The sequence below is a fragment of the Jaculus jaculus genome, chromosome 15 (genome assembly GCF_020740685.1).
Source record: "Jaculus jaculus isolate mJacJac1 chromosome 15, mJacJac1.mat.Y.cur, whole genome shotgun sequence".
Classification (NCBI taxonomy): Eukaryota; Metazoa; Chordata; class Mammalia; order Rodentia; family Dipodidae; genus Jaculus; species Jaculus jaculus.
This window is the reverse complement of record NC_059116.1, coordinates 34,742,147-34,762,811: the sequence shown is the minus strand read 5'-3', so window position 1 is coordinate 34,762,811 and position 20,665 is coordinate 34,742,147. Positions and strand designations below refer to the sequence as shown.

Genomic DNA, 20,665 nt, shown 5'->3' with positions numbered 1-20,665 from the left:
GAATTACAATGTAGTCTCAGGGTGGCCTTGCACTCACAGTGATCCTCCTGCCTCTTGAGTTCTGGAATTAAAGCTGGCTTAGATTCATGTTTTTGTTTTTTTTTTTTTCACAATGCAAACATTTATTGAGTGACTTACTTTTAGATGGTCATGAGTTGGTTAGCATGTTACAATTAGCGGGGAGATTCATGTTTTTAAGACAAGGTCTCGCGTAGCCCAGGCTAGCCTTGAACTCACTACATAGCTAAGAATGGTCTTAAACTGTTGATCCTCCTGCCTCAACCTTCTAGATCCTGGATGACAGTCACTATGCCATTTATGTGGTGCTGGGGATGGAGCCCAGGGCCCTGTACAGACCAGGAGAGTGCTACCCACTGAGATGCTGTACCAGTATTGATTTTTAAGTATACTAGCATTCCCCTTCCATGGTGCACCTGCCCCCATGGGTTCCTCTGAGCTTTGGGTGATAGCCAGGGCTGTTCCTGGGTCCCCAAGAAGGGAAGGGCATATGGCTGCACAGCTCAGAGACACTATACTTCAACATGAAGCAGGGAGCTGGAATGAGGCCACCCTAACACCCCAGCAACATAAACATCAGATCCCCAGATGGGGACTCTGTCCTTCCTCCACCTCCCCCCACCACAGGAACAGGATACAAAGCCATTCCAGTATCAAAACCTGTTTATTACCAGACTGGCCGGAGCAGAGAACATACAAATGGGACCCCAGGAGGTCGCATCACCAGGAGCTCCTCCACGCTGGTCACATGGCAGACCCAGGGACAAAAGGGCCCTGACACACATGTATAAAATGGCTTGTTAAGGCGCAGTCCGACTGGCGGAAGCAGGGTGGCCGGACCCTTTGAATTCTGTCCTCGGTGGTGTCCATGGCAGGACAGGCCTGGCACTCCTGACAACACTCACCTGGGTCAAAGGGAAGCTACCCTTTCCCTGTAGATGCCAAGGTGGTACTACTGATGGTGAGCCTGGCTGTCACCACCTGTTACCCTGTTGCAGGGCTCCTGACTCCCAGTGTGGGGGGTGCTGGGCTAAATGTCCCTCACCACTGGTGTGGGGACAGCTGCTTCAGAGTGACAAGCAGCTATGACATGAGGACCAGATGCATCAGGCAGGCTCTGCCACAGACATGTCATGGGGCCAAGCCCCAAGGGTGAGGTAGAGGACAAAACACTAGTTCTGGAACATCCTGGAACATCCCAGAGGCCACCTGCTGGGGCGGAGAGTGGTGACAGGGACTTGAAGAGAGCATCTGTGAGCCAAGGCCCTTCAAGCCCTGTGGGTGTCCTTCTACAGGCCACACAACAGCATCCCAAGCAGTGGTGACCATTTATTGGAGCGGTGTCGCAGCCTTTAGACCCTCATCCCGGGTTGGGTCTGGCCTCCCATGGCCATGTCCTGGCCCAGGCTTCCCCACTGACTCCTTTGGGAGGGGTAGCCTCCACCCAGGACCACAGTGCCTGCATCTGGGTCTGTCCATGGAAACCCACAAAGCTGGGACACAGCTTCTGGCCCACAGCAGCTCAGCCCCCCAAGAGACTCCAAGCACAGGACAGATCAAGCACCGACGGTGGCCGGCCTTGCATGAAGCAGACAGCGGGCGGAAGACGTGGAGCCCAGTGCTGGTGGCCAAGCATGGAGCAGGGCTGAGGCTGGGGTGCAGCTGAGGAGGAGGAACAGCGTGGGCCTCCAAAGGCTGAGCACCATGATGGGGGTGGCAGCTGAGCCTGGTTCTCCCCCAGGCCCCTGGTGGCCGCATCTCTGGCATGGATGGCATCAAGGGCCCAGCTCTCGCACCTCCTCTCCCTAGGCAGAAGTGCCTGGCTGGGCCTGGTCTCCACCTGCAGATTTGGGGCTGCTCCCAGCCAGGCTGGTGTCCTTCTCAGGTGTGGCTGGCTCCAGGGACTGCTTGGCAGACAGGGGTGACTGGGCTGGCTCCTCACCTGCAGGCTGCTGAGGGGGAGGGACATCCACATCCTTTGGAGGTTGAGGACCCTCAGCTGGGGCCCACGGGGGTGGAGAGAGGTCCTTCTGCAGAAATGAGGCAGCTTTGAGCATGTGATGCATCTAGAACAGACCCACAGTGGCACAACAGAGCCAACATCCCCACAGCCCAACATGGGCTAGGCAGTTAAGAGCAGAACCCCAAGGCAGGGCCAGCTCAGCTTGGTGGCGACAGCCAGGAAACTAAGGCCACTGAGGCTAGGGACTCTGCTCTCTGCCACACCTCAGTCCCAGGTCCTGGCCTGACCTTGTCTCGTCTAGCCAACTCCTTCTGAGTCCCCAGTAGAAAAACCACTCACTCCTGTGGCCAAGCCTATGCTGAGGGGGAGCCACAGCCCCTGGAGGTGCAGGCAAGCACTGTGGAGCCAGTGAGCCCCAGTTGAGCACAGGCAGACACTTCTGTTTCCACTTCCAAGGGAGCCCAAGATCACAAGGGCCCACAGAAGTGTGTTCCCCAAAATGTGGCTTGTCCCCACAGCAGAGCATGAAAGACCTGGGAGCAGCTATGGCACTGCCATCCTAGCCCTCCGCTGTCCTTCAAGGTGGAAGCAGCTGCAGCCTGGTGTCCATGCCAACAGATACCCCTGGGTCTCAGAGGTGGCCACTTTGGCAAAGCAGCCTCAGAATGGAGGTCTGAGTGTGCACACCCTTGGGTCATACCCATCCCCCAGAAATGAATCACAAAGCCCATAGCATAACCTTCCAGATCAAGGACTCCTGCCAAGGGCAGGGGTGGGCTGGTATGGCAGTGTGAGGAGGCTGGACTCAACGTGCACCTGGCCAGGCCTTATGGGGCTATCACCGCAGTCATAGCAAACTGGTATTCACCGCAAAGCCACTGCCTGTCCAGAAGGCACCAAGCTCCCGGCGCCACAGCGCCACGGCACAGCTTGTCAGCAGCGTGCAGGGCACCAGGTAGAGGAGCGCTGGCTGTCCCCGCTGCATGAACACTAGAGCTGCGAATGTCACCAGCAGGCCCAGGCCGTAGGCTGAGAGAATAGAGGAAAACTGTCAGACCACAATTCTCTGGGGAATGCTATGGAGGGAGATACACGAGTGACAGAGAGCCTCAATCTGGGTATGGTGGCACACACCTGTCACCCCAGTTCTCGGGAGGCTGAAGCAGGCTGCTGGCGAGTTCCAGGCTAGCCTAAGCTATAAATATGTATAGGCCCTGTCTCCATGCAGAGAGAGTGGCACAGATATAGCACACAGGCCCTGGAGTCAGGGCTGTGTGAGTCTGCAGAGGGAGACAGCATGGGAATGTACTCTCCTCAGGAGCGGGGGAGAGGAACGGGCATAAACCAAGTGGCTGAAAACTACAGGGTGGAGGTGGCCAGGGCCCAGCACATGCCAGTCAAGAGAGCCCAGCTGGGAGTGTTAAAAACAACCCAGGCTCAGTGGGACATGGCACTGTGTCAAAGACTAGAGGAAGGGACAGCAATCTAGGTCTGGTCACCTGAGCCCCACTTCCCAAACCACAGTCCATGCTACCTACCAATGGTAGAGGCCATGAAGTAGATCCTGGATGACTGTACCTGGATGTCAAACCTGTGGCAATAGGCCACCAGAAGTCCTGTGGGAGGATGAAGTGTTCATCAGGACAGGCCACCATGGGCCAGGGTTGGCACCACCATTACACACTCAAGCCCAACCTGAAAAGTCCAATACCACCCACCAGTAAAGTAGGCCTGTGGACAGGGAAGCCCCACAGTGCACGGCCTGCAAAGGGTCTAGACGTGGGTGGAGCGGTGAAGCGACGAGGGCACGTCTTGCCATCAGCAGCACTGGAGAACCTGGCAGGCATGGCCACTGAGCCATGACAAACCTTCTTGGCCTCCAGGCACCTGGACACCCTGACCCTCCACGCCCAAAGATACTGGGACCAGGCCACCAGACAGACAACCCTAGCCAACTACAGCCTCCCTCCCACTGACCCCCATACCTGGCACCAAGATGTCCCCAAAGCCCAGGAGGGAGAAGGGCCGGTCACACAGGGCCAGTGGTGAGGCATTCAGCCTAGGCACCTTCAGCACCATGGGCAGCTGTGGGAAGAGTAGGGCCATCTCAGGCCAGACCTGCCAGGAACCCAGGTCCTCAGCTCACAGTCCTCCAGCAGGGTGACATACCTTCTCACGAGTGGCCGAGTCTGCAGGCCCAGTAGCCACCTCCACCATGATGCTGTTCCCACTCTGCACAAGACAGGGTGTCAAGGGAGGATGGGCTGGGTGTGGTGACACACACCTTTAATACCAGTACTCAGGAGGCAGAGGTAGGAGGATTGCCATGAGTTCGAGGCCACCCTGAGACTCCACAGTGAATTCCAGGTCAGCCTGGGCTAGAGTAAGACCCTACCTCGAAAAACCAAAAAAAAAAAAAAAAAAAAAAAAAAGGATGGAAGGGCATGGAGCGTGGGAAGGGGGAGGGCACAGATGCCTACCTTGGTCAGGAAGGGTGTGATAAAGACGAAGAAGACATCATAGACGAACAGCACCACCAGCAACAGTGTGCATGCCTGTGGAGGCAGGCACCTGAGACCCACTGCCCCTTTCTATAGCCCGTCCCTCAACTGTGGTCTTCCCCTGGCACATCTGAGCAGAACAGAATGCTCAGCCCCCAGGACAGAATCAGGCCAAGTGGGTGGGGAATATATGTGAGCACTGAGTGATGTGAGCTGTGCCCTGAGTTTGGATGCAGTCTGCTCCAACTCACACCTTGAGGCTGCTCAAGGGACAGCTACTTGGCTGAAACCTGGGCCACTAGCTGCTCCTAGCCCAGTGAGGTCCCAAGGATTAGAATCCACTGTGCTCAGCTCTCACCTTGAAGGTGGGTAGGCGGATCGTCTTCAGCATGTAGAGGCAGAAGGCAATGCCCAGTGTGTCCTGCAGGACCCAGGCCCACCTGGCAGGAAAGTGCAGCATCAGGGTTTTGTCCTGGTCTCACCCCACACTGATCAAGCAACAAGCTCCACCTACCCTGCCCATGTGGGACCCCAAAGCCTAAAAGCTCTGCCTGCCAGACAGGGCATCAGGGACCCTAGTACAAGATGGAAACCCCATATAGGCCATAAGCCAGAGGAACAACATGAGTTATATTTGAGCTTTCCTTAAATACAAAAATGCCTATGAAAGCAAGCTCGTACTCTGCCAGGAGCCACAGATCCGGGTTGTGGGGACCCTGAGGAGAAAGGCAGGCAAGGCTCCCTCATCCCTACACCTTGAGGCCTGTGGGGAAGGGAGTTTCCAGCTTGGTGGGTTTGCAGAACCCTGCTCTCCCGGTGTGCACAGGACCCAAAATATTTTCCCGTTTTCCTTCTGCCAGTGAAATCAGTTGTGGCGCCAGGCAGCACAGAAGCCAAGAGCACTTGGCTGCTTGGGGGAGGCTTGGGACTCGTCAGATGGTGTCAATCACCAGGAGCCAGGTGGGGACATCCAGGCTGGCCTCAGCGCCAGGCGCTCTGCCTTGTGGAGGAGCGCCCACACACCAAAGCCTTGTGGGAAGACGGCATGGGGCAGTGAAAGGTGCAGCGGCAGGGACAGTGCAGGTGGGACCCACAGCACTGGGTGCTAGCCGAACCCACACGGGAGGGTAGAGGACAGATGATGGCTTTAGGCCAGCATGTGGAGGCCATGCTGGGGGTATGGGGGTTCCCACCCTTATCCAGATTCCAATCAGGACAGTGGGCACAAGGCCAGGGCAGGTGAAACAGGACACGGGCAGGCAGCAGCCGGGGCACCCGAGGACAGCAGAAAGGAGTGGGCCCTGGGAGGAGGTGGCACTTACTGGTCCTCATTACGGAAGATGCCCCACACTACACTGACAGCTATGCAGAGCAGCGCCAACAGCAGCATGTGGACCTGGGGGCGCTTGTGCAGGTATGGCAGGCTGTTGTCAGGAACCCTGGGGGAACCACTCGTCAGCACCCCACCCAGTCCACAGTGCCACATCTTGTATGAGTCCTGGCTGAGGGCCCCATGCCCTCCCAAGCCCTGGCCCCCACACTCAGATGGAAGCTCCCAGCAGGGCAGCACTCAGCGAGCGGTAGCACCACAGATGCCCATGACATGCCAGTCCCTGTGTCACCCTATCTTGAGCTAGTCCCTCACGGTGTCCTAGGGTTTCTCTCATCCCTTCACTCATACAGCTGCCAATCAAAAGGACTTTCCAGGTCCTCATATGGCCCTACTATGCCTGGGAAGGCCACATCCCAGCCCAACCTGCCCTGGTACCCTCATGGCCTGGGACACGGTGGCAGTGTCTGAGAATGCCACACCTGTGGGTTCTGCTGCTAGACAGGATGTGAGGGAGGCCAGCCTGGTACCTTGGGGCCTGGTGACCCTTGAGCCTGCCTGCCCTGCCTTGCCTGCAAATGGCAACCAGCACTGGATGAGCATGGCTGTAGCATGCACTCAATGGTCCAGACGCTCTGGATGAGACTCACCTGCACCTGCAGAAGGGCAGCCTGCGAATGCAGGGTGCCAGGCAGCTGTAGAGGCCAGTGGAAGAGGCCAGACAGAAGATGGCAATGACTACGTGGACTGCAGGGAAAGGTGGCACACATGTGACCAACCCAAAGCAGACCAAGAGGGGGACAGGTGGGCGTGGGATGGGGCCCAGCTCCCCGGGCATGGCTGACTGGGTGGGCTGGGCTGGGCACGCTCACCAAGGTGGTCATAGAAGAAGTAGAGCAGCACCAGCATGAGGCAGCACATGACCACAAACACGCAGATCATGACAGGAGTCAAATCCACCGCCTCGTCCTCCTGTTTCTCGAGTCCGTCATCACGTTTGTGCTTCATGTACCTTCTTGGAAGATACTGGGGTCACCAAGTCATGGCCCAGAAGGTTCTCTGGGACAGTGGGGCTGCCACTTTCCAGCGTCCCCAGACCAGCACTCACCTCTTCACATCATGGCTGCCAGCCCAGTAGCCACCAAGGGCAACAGTGCCCACGGCCATGACAAAGATGATGACCATGTTGTAGTCCAGCACAGGCTCACTGGGCGCATACAGCGCCACCCTCACAGCATGCCCGAAGCTCTGTGGAGGGCAGATCAGTGGGGACAAAGCCAGGGACCCTTGGCCACCCTGCCACCCTCTCTTGGGGAGCCTACCCTGAAGATGTCTAGCACGTCCTTGTGGCTAAGCAGAGCCACAGGGATGCCAATCTCTTCATACTGAGTCTTGTTGCCTCCTGGGGGAACCTGTGACAAGCAGGAAGTAGGGGTCACTCCACCCCTCAGGTAGGACAGTATGAAACCCTTCCTAGTCACCCCTCTGGGCTCTGCACCAGGTCTAATTTGCGGGAGGAAAGCAGGACACTGCCAGGTCCTGTGGCACTGCTCTAGCACCCCACAGGTTACCTCAAGCTTCATCCAGCCCTAGGAAGGACAGAGTCTTCCAGCACCCCAGACTGGCCAAAAACAGGGGCCCATCACAGCCTGTCAACACCTCCCATCTCTGCCCTCCTGTGGCCGTGAGGACACACTAAGGTGTTATGTCATTCCACTTCCACCTAGTATCTACTGGCCATGCTGAGCACCCTGGACACTGGCCCCAGACAGGATGAAGGCCCAGTATTCCTACCAGTTTCTCCTTGCTGACCACGAGCAGCCCACGCGCCCCACTGCCCTGTGCCAGCCGCACTTTTTCATAAAAGGTGCAGTTCCCACGGGCCACTAGTGGGATCTGGTTGCTAAAGCCACCAGCTGGAAGGTCACTCAAAGAACACAGCAACGAGGATGTCCAGTCACGCAGCTGCAGGAAAGACTGAGGAAGGTGGGCCATGTTATGTAGGTGTGGGCCACCAAGTCCCTGGAGCAGATAGCACATGCTGTGCCTCTCAGAACCCAACCAGGACTAGCCCAGGAGCCTAGCCCTCCCTCCCCATGGGCCTCAGCTCACCCAGGAGGAAGGACAGACGTCTGAGCTCCCTTCATGTGGACACATGGGACTAGCTGCGTAATCTGGTGGGGCCTGCGCTGGGTCCCCAGGGCAGCCCAGGGTTATGACCACAGAACAGAGGTGGCAACTCATATGCCAAGGGTTCCCAGAACATCCAGAGCTTTAGCCCAGCTCAGAACTTAAACCTGTTATACCCCATATCTGCTATCCACTGCTGGTGGCCAAGTACTGGTTTCCCTCAGTTCAGAGCCCAAGCTGCAAACTGGAGGATGCCCCACTGCAGCTGTGTCCATGCCCACATAACATGCTTCAGAAGGCCTGTCCTCCAAATGCCTAGCAACTGCGACAGCTTTGTTCCTGTCTGCAGACCCGGCAGAGGGAGCGGGACGGGTTCTGAGAGGCCTTAGGCTCAGAAGGTAGGAATACCCACACCGTGTGTCCACAGTGTAAGATCCAGAGGAGAGAGGCTGTTCAGATTCCATTATGACCACGGTCCAGGGGGAGGGGAGGAGGACTTGTCAAGACAAGTAGTGGGAACCTCCTAGATGGCCTGCCACCATCCAGGAGCCAAGCTCAACACTCACCACCTTGCTGAGATCATGCGGCAAGTGGGCCCACTGTGGATTGTACAGGATACAGTAGTCCTTGCCCTTGGGGACACCACTCTCAGAGACCACATGTAGCATGCCATACTCACTGGCCACCTGCAATGGTAACATGGCATCAGAGACCCTGACAGCTTCAGGGACCAAAGGAAACAAGTGCTGGGTGGCTGAGGACTCCTGATCTAACAGACAGGCAGGACACACCTCACAGCTGAAGACACCAGTGAGGGGGCTAGACACAACAAGCGCCTTCCTAAGCTGAAGGAGGGAGTGCCTGTCATCCTGGCACTTGGGAGGCTAAGGTGCCTACCAGGCAGACCAGGTGATCCCAGCTTGTGCCTTAACAACTCTACATCCATCAAACAGAAGCCACAGTAGTGGACAGTTCTGTCCCCACAGGGTTGCCACCTCATACCGGGGCAGAAAAGCCACGGGTCTTTCCTCCTTTCCAGCAGCTCCAGAGCACAGCAACAACCAGGGCAGGTGTTGTCCAGCAAGGACCCCGAGGCTGAGGAGCATGCACATGATCCTGGTAGGGTCCCCACCTTAGTAGGCAGCCAAGTGGCAGCCAGTGCTCCACATGAAGGTAATCTGCCAGCAGGGCATGGTGGTACACGGCTTTAATCCCAGTACTCAGGAGGCAAAGGCAGGAGGAGCACCAAGTGTTCAAGGCCACCCTTAAATTACAGTGAAAGAAAGCATCCTGCCACCCTTTCTCTCGGACAAGCTGGGCCTCGGGAAACTGCAGGATGGGCAATGCCATCCTAGCATATAACAGTAGTGACCGCTGCAGAGAGGACAGGACATGCCCCAAGGGTGAATGTCCTGGCTAACCCTAAGGAAGCCTCTTCCCTCTAAAGGAGTGTGGCATGGCATGTCCTCATGAATGGGGTCTTCCTCCTGAGTACAAGGATAACCCCAAAAGGCTCATGGACTTGAGAACAGATTGTGATCTGTAAAAACGGCAGGTATGGGGCAGGACTGTGGTGGCAGAGGCTGTCTGGTGCTGTGGGACATACAGTTGTAGCCCGGCCCAAAGCACTTGCCTGTGAAAAAAAAGGGGGGTACAGGAGGAGACTTAGCAGAAGTGGGAAAAGGACATTGAGCTGGAGGTGGGGCCCACCCTATATTACAGCTGGCATAAGCAAGTCAGAGCTGCACTAAGGAGTACTTCCTGAGGTCCCAGACCTTGGGAACCATGGGAAGTTCTATGCTAAAGAGGAAGGTAAGGAGTGATGGTGGCAGCAGATACCCCTCAGGTCCGTGGCTCTCTAGAACACAATGCAGAGCCAGACACCAAGCGGCTGTTGCACATGCATCTACCTCATTGTGTCTATAGCAATGGGAGGCACAGCCAGGTGAATCTCAAGTTCATGAAGAGATAGATTGTCATACATGAAGCAAAAAAGGGGGGGGGGCTGGAGAGATGGTGTTGCAGTCAGGTCCTCATTGCTGGTAGAAGTCACCCAACTAAGAACAGCTTGAGGGAAAAAAAAAAGATTTATTTTGCCTTACAGGCTCGAGGGGGAAGCTCCATGATGGCAGGGGAAAATGATGGCATGAGCAGAGGGTGGACATCACCCCCTGGCCAAAAACATAAGGTGGACCATAGCAACAGGAGAGTGTACCAAACACTGGCAAGGGGAAACTGGCTATAACACCCATAAGCCTGCCCCCAACAATACACTCCCTCAAGGAGGCATTAATTCCCAAATCTCCATGAGCTGGGAACCTAGCATTGAGAACATCTAAGTTTATGGGGAACACCTAAATCAAACTACCACAGATGGCTTAGAGGTTAAGGTGCTTGCCTGAGAAGCCTAAGGACCCAGGTTTGATTCTCCAGGTCCCACATAAGCCAGATGCACATGGTGGTATGTGTATCTGGAGTATGTTTGCAGTGGCTAGAAGCCCTGGCACGTCCATTCTCTCTCCCTAATAAATAAACAAACATAAATATTTTTAAAAAAAATTTAAAAAGGGACTGGGAAAATGGCTTAGCAGTTACAGCATTTGCCTGTGAAGCCTAAGGACCCAGGTTCGATTCCCTGGACCCAGATGCACAAAGGGGCACATTTGTCTGGAGTTCATATGCAGTGGCTAGAGGCCCTGGCGTGCCCATTCTCTCTTTCTCATAAATAAATGAATAAAATATTTTTTTAAAAGTTAAAAAATGGGGCTGGAGAGATGGATTAGTGGTTAAGCGCTTGCCTGTGAAGCCTAAGGACCCCGGTTCGAGGCTCGGTTCCCCAGGTCCCACGTTAGCCAGATGCACAAGGGGGCGCACGCGTCTGGAGTTCGTTTGCAATGGCTGGAAGCCCTGGCACGCCCATTCTCTCCCTCTCCCTCTATCTGTTGCTCTCAAATAAATAAAAAATAAAATAAAATAAAAATAAAAGTTAAAAAACAAAGAGATCCTGTCTGTAGTGGTTTGATTCAAGTGTGCAGCACAAACTTAGGTGGTCTACATGCTAGGTCCCCAGCTGATGGCAATTTGGAAATTAACGCCTCCTGGAGGCAGTGTATTGCTTTGGGGGGGGGATTATGGGTATTATAGCCAGTGTCCCCTTGCCAGTGTTTGGCACACTCTCTTGTTACTGTTATACACCTGATGTTGGCCGGGGGTGATGGCCACTCTCTGTTCATGCCACCATTTTCCCCTGCCATCATGGAGCTTCCCCCTCAAGCCTATATGTAAGCCAAAATTAACCTCCCCTCCCCCAAGCTACTCTTGGTTGGGTGATTTCTACCAGCAATGAGAACCTGACTGCAACAGTATAGTTGGTACCTGAGAAGTGGAGCTGCTGCTAGACACCTGCGTGGCTTTGGACTTTTGGAGCTGGTTTTCAAGAGAAATGTGAAGGATTTGAAACCTTGGCCTAAGAGATGCCTTGCAGCACTGTAAATACAGCTTGATGGACTTGTCAGAATTCCAAGACCTGAATACAGTAAGAACTATGGGCTGTTAGGTTTGGTTTATGAGGGTGAAAAGGAGCTTTGTCTGGACTGGGCTAGAAGCAGTTTGTGTGAGAGGCTTGCTATTATGCCCATGTCCTGAGAACTTGTGCAGGGTTGCAGTGCGTAGAAACGGACTAGTGTGTACAGAGGGTTATGGCGCAGAAAAAAATCATTGGGCCGAAACTGCTGCCTATTCAGCTGTAATTATATGAGATATTACAATCTTTGAGACTGGGACAATAGGAAAAATGTAGACCCTTTTGAAAGGGGTTGAATGCTCAGAGTGTCCTGTTCCTCGAAGTCTGTTTATGCCCCCTTAGATTAGCAAATTGGCACCCTACCTGATATTACAGAGTATAAGAAATGCAGGAAAGAGAGGGTCATTCAATTTGTAATACAGTCTTGTGTTTTGGACATGACCATGGGCAGTGTGGAGCAGGTTTGCTGGTTGAATGCATGGAGATCTGACGGAACTGTGAGGATAAATCATGGGTTGCAGTGGAGACCAGGTGGAGATGCCAAGACCATGAGATGGCTGCTAAGGAAGGCTGCCGGTCCCAACGAAGTTTTCCAGGACTGTGAGTACCCTAGCTGGAAGGGTGGAATTGGAACTCCAGAGACTTATTGCTGGTTAGAATTATTTGGACTTGGAGCTACAGTTTAGTGTTTGCCCTGTTTAAATCATGTATTGCTTATTTCTTTACTATACCCAATGCCATCTTTTGCAGTGTGAATGTTTATTCTGTGCCATTGTGGTTTTTTTGTTTGTTTGTTTTGGTTTTGGGTATTATGGCTCAATTAATATACCTTGGATTATGGGGATATTTGAACATCATTAGGATTGATAAAAAAAAATGTGGGGACTCAGACTGGAGAGATGGCTTAGCAGTGAAAGCTCTTACCTGCAAAGCCAAGGTATCCAGGTTCAATTCCCCAGGACCCACATAAGCCAGATGCAGAAGGTCACGCATGCATCTGGAGTTAATCTGCAGTGGCTAAAGGCCTTGGTGTGCCCAAATTCTCTCTCTATCTGCCTTTCTTTCTCTCTCAAACAAAATAGAATAAGGTTTTCAAAAATGTGGGAATCAGGCATGGTGGCACATGCCTTTAATTTCAGTGCTGTGAGTTGAAGGCCACCCTGAGACTACATAGTGAATTCTAGGTCAGCCTGGGCTAGACCCTACCTCCAAATTAAAAAAAAAAAAAAATTAGAAAATGTGGGGACTTTGAAAGTTAGACTAAATGCATTGTATTTTCTATCATGTATGATTATCAGTTTATGGAGGCCAGGAACAGAAAGTGGTGGCTTGATTCAGGTGTCCCCCATAAACTTAGGTACTCTGAATGCTAGGTCCCCAGCTGATGGCAAATTGGAAATTAACACCTCCTGGAAGCAATGTATTGTTGGGAGGGGTGCGGCTTATGGGTATTATAGCCAGTTTCCCCTTGCCAGTGTTTGGTACACTCTCCTGTTGCTGTTGTCCACTTGATATTGCTCATGCCATTGTTTCCCCTTGCCATCATGGAGCTTCCCCTCAAGTCTGTAAACCAAAATAAACTTTTTTCCCCACAAGCTGCTCTTGGTTGGGTTACTTCTGCCAGCATTGCAAACCTGACTGAAACAGTAAAGTTTGTCCTAAGAATGGTGTCACTGCTGGTACTGAGAAGTGTGGTCATTGCTACTAGACACCTGAGTGTGTGGCTTCTGGCCTTTGGAGCTGATTTTTTTATATAAATATTTTAGTTCTTTATTTATTTGAGAGAGAGAGAATGAATATGAGAATGGGCACACCAGGGCCTCCAGCTACTGCAAATAACTCCAGACACATGCGACCCCTGTGCATCTGGTTTATGTGGCTCCTGGGGGATTGAACAAGGGTCCTTAGGCTTCACAGGCAAATGCCTTATCTGCTAAGCCATTTCGCTAGACCCTGGAGCTGATTTAAAAAAATTTTTTGTGTGTATTTGAGAGCGACAGACAGAGGGAGAAAGCAGCAGAGAGAGAGAGAGAGAACGGGAGCGCCAGGGCCTCCAGCCACTGCAAACAAACTCCAGATGCATGCACCACCTTGTGCATCTGGCTTACATGGGTCCTGAGGAATCGAGCCTCGAACCAGAGTCCTTAGGCTTCACAGGCAAGTGCTTAACCACTAAGCCATCTCTCCAGTCCTGGAACTGATTTTTGAGAGGAATGTGGAAAGACTTGATCTCTTGGCCTAAGAGATGCCTTGGAGAGATTTAAGTAAAACCTGATGGACTATTCTGAGTTAAAAGACCTGAATACAGTAAAAACTAAGGACAGTGAGGTTTGGCTTATGAGGGTGAGAAAGAACTTTGCTTGGACTGGGCTAGAAGCAGTTTGTGTAAGAGGTGTGCTGTATGGCCATGTCCTGAGAACTTGTGCCAGGTTGCATTGCATAGAAACAAGACTGTTGTGTGCAGAGAGATATGGCACAGGAAAAGGAAGGAAGGAAGGAAGGAAGGAAGGAAGGAAGGAAGGAAGGAAGGAAGGAAGGAAGGAAGGAATCAGTCAGTCAGTCTTTGGGCCAAAATTGCTGCCTGTTCAGCTGCAACTGTATGAGATTACAACCATTGAGATTGGGCCAGCTGACCTGCATTGGGGCAAAAGAAAGCACAGTGTTTTGAGGGAGCCTGAATGCTGGAGGGGTGTCCTGTTTTTCAAAGTCTGCTTAATCCCTCCCTGGATTAACAAACTGGCATCCCACCTAGTATTATGGAGTATAAGAAATGCAGGAAAGAGAGTCATTGTGTTTTGGAAATGGCCATGGGCAGTGTGAAGCAGGTTTTTTAGATGTCTGCATAGAGACCCAATGGAGCCATGAGGATGGACCATGGGTTGCAGTGGAGACCCAGTGGAGATGCCAGGACTGTGAGTAGCCTAGCTGGAGGGGCAGAATTGAAACTCCAGAGACTTGTTGCTGGTTGGAATTATGGGACTTGGAGCTACAGAGTGTGATATTTGCCCTGTTTAAATCATATATTGGAGCTGGGCGTGATGGTGCACGCCTTTAATCCCAGAGCTCAGAAGGCGGAGGTAGGAGGATCGCTATGAATTCAAGGCCGCCCTGAAACTACAGAGTTAATTCCAGGTCAGCCTGGACTCCAGAGACCCTACCTCGGGAAAAAGAAAAAAAAAAATATCTCAGACTATGGGATTGACTATCAATAGGATTGATAAAAACTATGGGGACTTTTAAAGATGGACTAAACACAATGTATTTTATATCATGTATGGTTATTAGTTTATGGGGGCCAGGGGCAGAGTGTGGTTTTTTGATTGAGGTATTCCCCATAAATTTAGGCATTCTGAATGCTAGGTCCCCGGCTGATGGCAATTTAGAAATGAATGCCTCCTGAAGGCAGTGTATTGTTATGAATATTATAGCCAATTTCCCCTTGTCAGTGTTTGGCACTCTCCTGTTGTCCACCTGATATTGGTGAGGGGGTGATGTTCACCCTCTGCTCATGCCATTGTTTCCCCCTGCCATCATGAAGCTTCCCCTCAAGTCTGTAAGCCAAAATGAACCTTTTTCCCCCACAAGCTGCTCTTGGTGGGATGATTTCTGTCAGCAATGTGAACCTGACTGCAACACTGTCTCAAGAGAGGACACACAACACACCTCAAGGTTGTCTCAGACCTGCATGCACACACAGACCTCAGAACTAGTACAGAAGCAGCTCTGTGGTCCCCTAGTGGAGTGTGCTCTAGGAAGGAGGCGGTCTGGCATATCTGAATAACTGACTGGCATATGTAACTTGGGTTTGTAAACACAGATGCAGGGCTCAGGAGATGGCTTGGTGGCTAAAGGTACTATCCTGCAAAGCATGCCAACTCAGGTTCAATTCCTAGTACCCATATAAAGCCTTTTCATTTGCAGCAACAAGAGACACCAGCATGGCCAAGCATGGTGGCACAGGCCTTTAATTCCAGTCCTTGGTGGGAGGCCAAGGTAAGAGGATCACTGTGAGTTGGAGGCCAGCTTGAGACTACATAGTGAAGATACCACAGGCTTTGGTTACAATATGTGGAGAAATGAGGCTGCCACTGAGCTGGCAGCTCCACCTGCTGGCTGGCACAGCACAGGCAGGCTGCTGAGGAGAACTGTTACCAACCATCCTACTAGGGTATGGGCCCTGTGTACTATGCTACCAACAAGCCAGTAGAACTGTGCCCGATAGTGCAACCATGGCAGGACTGTTATGGATGCAAACAACTGCTTACCAACTGGATTTCAGGCCTCTCCACAGGAAGAAATTAATATTTGGTACTGTAAGCACTGCAGCTTTGTGACTGGGGAGGTCAGGGACCCCAAAGTGGAAGCAATTGCTACAGTCCAATTGCCTTCTCAGCATGTGTTCAGACCCTGCTGGTCAGCCATGGAGGGAAACTTCATTTCTGCAATGGCAAGGTGCTGGAGACTCCATGACTGTCAACCTCTGGAGATTACCTTTCCAAGGCTCTGGAACATCACAGAAGAGGACAGTGGAGGAGTAAGAGGAAGAGAACATCTATCACAGAACAGGAGGTATGAGCAAGAGGGAGAGAACATCACAGAAGAGGAGGCAGTGGAGGAATTTGAGAGAATGTAAGCTTAAGAGGACGGAGTGAAATGCAGTGTCGTGTCTCTAAATTGCAAGAGTCCCTCCTGAAGGGTGGTGGATCCAGGAGGCAGGAAGCTCCTGAAACTGACAAGATTCCCAAGGCCCCTCCCTCAAGCTTACCAAAGTAACAATTAGGGAAAGGAAGACTTCAGCAGGGAGTCACAGGCTGCTCCTGTAAGTAGCCCTAGTAGAGTCTGTCAAGCTAAACTGGGTGGACTGGTCTCCTGGGTCTGTTGTCAGTCCCAGTCCAGGTGAACGATGCTTGTTTGCATCTTTCCAGGTAGCCACATATCACCAGCTCTGGGCACTTGGTCCTCCCATGGGCTGTAAACACCTCAGTGCCCCTTGAGGCTGTGCCATGAAAACAGGCAGACAACAGCGTTGGTATGTGGCAACCTGACCCAGCAGAACACACTGGTCCCATACCCAGAGGTGGCTTGCTGGCTTGAGGGTTGAGGGGAGGGGCCTCTGATGCCAAGAAGCCCCAACCTGCCTGGAAACTTGCTGGAGATCCTGGTCACCTGGGAGTGGCAGCATGCTGAACACTCAAGAGAACCTCTCTTCCTACAGCCTGACGCTAAGCCACAGTGTGAGTGCTGGCTGCAGGTCTCAAGCTTTATGGTCATCTCCAGGGAGGGCAAAGGCCCCTGACACCAACTGTCCCCAAGATAACAGTCATGTCTGTCTCTGGTCCACAGAGTGTGCCTGGGTAAGCCCCACGCTGGAGCTGGGCAAAGGCCTTGTTGCTAGTACTCAGAAAGGAAGGGCAGAGTATAGCCAAGGCTGGCAGGGGACACAGAACACTTGGTTAACACAGTTCTCTTCCCCTACCTTTGCCCAAACTCCAAAGTCCACATCCACCAGACTCCCTGCCACTCAGCATGATCCTGGAGCCCCTCCAACCATAGCTTCCCTTCTAGCACGTTCCCCCAAAAGCCCAGGGCTGCTGGTACCACTCGGAGATGGATTTATGTGCCACAGCCCAAACTCAGCCCATCCTGGCTTTTTGTTTGTTTTGGTTTTCCGAGGAAGGGTCTCCTTCTAGCTCAGGCTGACCTGGAATTCACCCACCCTGTTTATAAATAAAGTTTTATTGGTACACAGCAAGTCTGTTCCCATGGGTGGGACCATGTTTCTCCAGCCACTGAGCAGGTGAGCAGCAGGAACAGGACAGGAGATGTTTACAAAGCCCACAACACTCCAGTCACCCTTCCCAGTACACAGCACCAGGCACACTCAGGGATCAGGCCCTCAGTCACAAGTGCCTTCTGTGTAAAACGGAAATCGATAGAACTGCTCATCTTCAACGTGGTCATTGAAAAGCACAAAAGCACATTCATGGGGCCCCTCCCTGCCATCTGCATAGCTGTCTCAAGGTTCAGTCAGCCTGGGCTCTGTCACCACCAGGGTAAGTACCATAGCCCTCAGAGCAGTCAGGGAGAGGTTCTTCAAAGGACCCATTTCAAAGGCATCCTGCATCCTGGCTGGACCCGTGGGAACTGGAGGACAGCCCAGAGATACAGGCCCTGTCACACAGAAACTTCCAGAACAGAGTTCCAGGACCACCATGCGAGTATCCAGTATCAGATGACTAACATCTCAAGACAAAGGTGTCAGGTTGGGGAACGGAGTCTCTGTGAAGAGCCTCCTAGGTCCAGCAGAGGGCTCAGGTCCCCTGGGAAGGAAGGTGGGGACTCTCAGGGACACTGTTCTACTGAGTAACAGACACCACATATAAACAGATCACACATTCCTATCCTGGAAACCAGGAGAGGCTGGTGTCAGTGGGCACATAAGACATCTTGCCAGAAAGCTGGCTTCAGTCCTGGGAACATGGGCCAAGCATGAACATCACCCCTGTCTATTTCCCATTAGGTCTGAGAAGGGCAGTTAGAGCTGTCCCCACACACAATAAAGGTCACATGGGTCACCTACAAGGGTCAAGTCCCCAGGCCCAGCACCCAGCCTTCCCCTGTCTAGCTGGGGCTACTTGCCCTATCCATGCCACCTTCAGCCTGGAGTCACTTCAAAGCAGCCCATGCTCCTCATCCCTCCATGCGAGTCCCTCTTCCTAAGTGACAAGTTTTCCCTGCAGTGTTAAACCACACCTCACAGTTCCCAGCCCATCACCAGCCCTGCTCCGGCTGCCTACATCTTGTCTCCCACCCCTACCTAGCAAACTCCTATTCATGCTTCAGAACCCTGTCTCAGCGTCACTGCTTCTGAGCTTCCCAGCCTCCTTTTACAAAGCTTCCCTACCACCATCACTCTTCCTTCCAAAAAACACATGAAGACGAGAGATAGGCAAGGGAAGTGCAGGCCAGCCACAGAGCAAGTTTATCCAAGACGGGAAGATGACCAGGGTTGACAGAAAAGACCAGAAAACAAAAAGCCTCCAATGAAATTCAACCAGGAGAGCAGCTTCTACAGCAGCCAGGCCAGGGGCCTTGTGATCATGACAGCAACTCGGACTGCCTGCAAGATGTAGCAAGACCTGAGTGCTTTCCAAAGAATCACCAAGGCACTGCCAAGAACAGAAGGCAAGGGCTGGAGAGATGGCTTAGCGGTTAAGCGCTTGCCTGTGAAGTCTAAGGACCCCGGTTCGAGGCTCGATTCCCCAGGACACACATTAGTCAGATGCACAAGGGGCACACGCATGTGGAGTCCCTTTGCAGTGACGGAAGCCCTGGTGCGCCCATTCTATCTTTCTACCTGCCTTTCTCGCTGTCAGTCTCAAATAATGAACAAAAACAAAATTAAAAAAAAAAAAAAGAAGGCAAGATAAAAGTGGCTTCCAGGAGCTGGGCCTGGTGGCACTTGCCTTTAATCCAGGCACTTGGGAGACAGAGGTGGAGGATCACTGTGAGTTCAAGGCCAGCCTGGGATTACAAAAAGTAACTGCAAAGGTTGGGAGATGGCTCAGCAGTTAAAGTACTTGCTTAAGAAGCCTAATGGCCTGGGTTCAATTCCCCAGCACCCACGTAAAGCCAGATACAAAATGGAGCATTCTTCTGGAGTATGCAGCAGCGAGAGACCCTAGCATGCCTGCCTATTTACCTACACACACACACAGACACTAAAAATTAAAAATATGTATTTATTTATGTACTTGAGAGAGAGCAAATGAGAAATGAGCAATTGAGAATGAATATGGGTCCACCAGGGCCTCCTGCCACTGCAAAGGAACTTTAACCTGTGAGCCATGGCTCTAGCCCCAATAAAAAAAAAAAAATTGGAGAGGAGGTGGTGGAGCTGAGGAGATGGCTCAGCAATTAAGTGCGCTTCCAGTGTAAGCATGAGGGCCTGAAGGGGCTTGAAATACCCAAGTTATAATCTCCAGATTTCACATAAATCCAAGCTGGTAACTCAGTCCCACAAAGTGGGACAGAGACCAGAGAATCACCTAGGTGGCAAAAATCACAAAACTCCAGCATCAGCAAGAGACTGTAGGCTCAAAATGAAACCAAGAGGACGAGAGTTGGAACAGGTCACCCGAGGCACTGTAGGCATGCTCATTCATGGGGTGCTGCAAGGGCACATACATGTGCATGCAATACATACACCTTACACACATACACAGCCAGTCAGTCAGAGCAACAGGAGTGGGCTGCCTCTGGAGGAGGCAGAGAGCCACAGGGGAAGTGCTAAACTGGTGTGGGTAGTGAACATCTGTCATGCCAGCATTCAGGAGACAGAAACAGGAGGATCAGGAGTCCAAGGCCAGCCTGGGCTAAGTGAGACCCTGTCTCCACCTCCCCAAAATAGGCTATGTGACTGACTCAAGTCTGGCATCCCAGCACTTCGGGTAGTGAGGCACAAGGACTGCCACAAGTGTGAAGCCAACCTAGGCTACATTGTGTATTTAGGCCAGCCTGGGTTACAGCAGGACACTATCTTAAAAAAATAATTTTTTAAAAACTGACGTGGGAAGTGGAGACAAATGGGATCGGGAATTCAAGGCCGGCCTGGGCAACAAGTGACCCCGTTCAAGGAAAGGAAAAATAAAGCTACTTGTGGTGGCTCACACCTGTCACCCCAGCACTCGACACCAAGGCAGGAGGATTGCCAGAGATACAGGCCCGCCTGGGTCACATGAGACCCTGCTTCCAAGATGACAGATCAACAAAGGAACACACGGCCCTCCTGTACTCCGGTACCCGGTCCACCCTCGGGGCACACCGCCGCCCGCCACCCAAGGAAGGGCCCCAGGACAAGGTCACGTAGGGACCCCAGCCCACAGCCGCCGGTTCCCGGGATGCGCGCGCGCCCAGGACGCACACAGGGACGCTGAGGCCGAGAGGAGGGGCGCGGCGGAGACCCCGGGCGTGGCAACCGCATCCCAACCGGAAGTGCGCGGCGTCGGGCGGAGGGGAGCGGCGGAGACGGGCCCGCAAGGTCACGGTCGGCCTGGGGCCACGGACGCAAGACGTCGAGGAAGGCTCTGGAGACCGAGACCGAGCGGAAGACCGCGGCGGGCCGGGGCCACGCTCACCTGGGCCGAGAGCAGCAGCAGGGCCGCGGCCAGCCGCGCCAGCGCCGCCGCCGCCATGTTCGC

At 52.9% G+C, this 20,665-nt stretch overlaps 1 protein-coding gene across 4 annotated transcripts; it reads right to left on the bottom strand.

The window, feature by feature from the left end:
* Window positions 1-663: 663 nt before the first annotated feature.
* On the bottom strand, window positions 664-20,665 carry Sppl2b (signal peptide peptidase like 2B). Of its 4 annotated transcripts, none has more exons than XM_045134938.1 (15): window positions 20,603-20,665; window positions 8,509-8,628; window positions 7,607-7,789; window positions 7,135-7,224; window positions 6,921-7,060; window positions 6,685-6,827; window positions 6,463-6,559; window positions 5,805-5,921; window positions 4,841-4,922; window positions 4,462-4,536; window positions 4,151-4,213; window positions 3,967-4,066; window positions 3,520-3,597; window positions 2,850-3,010; window positions 664-2,048 (listed from the first exon to the last, which is right to left on the bottom strand). In XM_045134938.1, the coding sequence occupies exons 1-15, from the start codon at window positions 20,657-20,659 to the stop codon at window positions 1,824-1,826; spliced, it is 1,731 nt and encodes a 576-aa protein (XP_044990873.1). In that variant the 5' UTR covers window positions 20,660-20,665; the 3' UTR covers window positions 664-1,823. The 4 variants fall into 4 exon arrangements, with proteins under 4 accessions (XP_044990873.1, XP_012803439.2, XP_044990875.1 ...); XM_012947985.2 differs by having other exon boundaries at window positions 6,685-6,824; XM_045134939.1 differs by having other exon boundaries at window positions 1,916-2,048; window positions 2,798-3,010.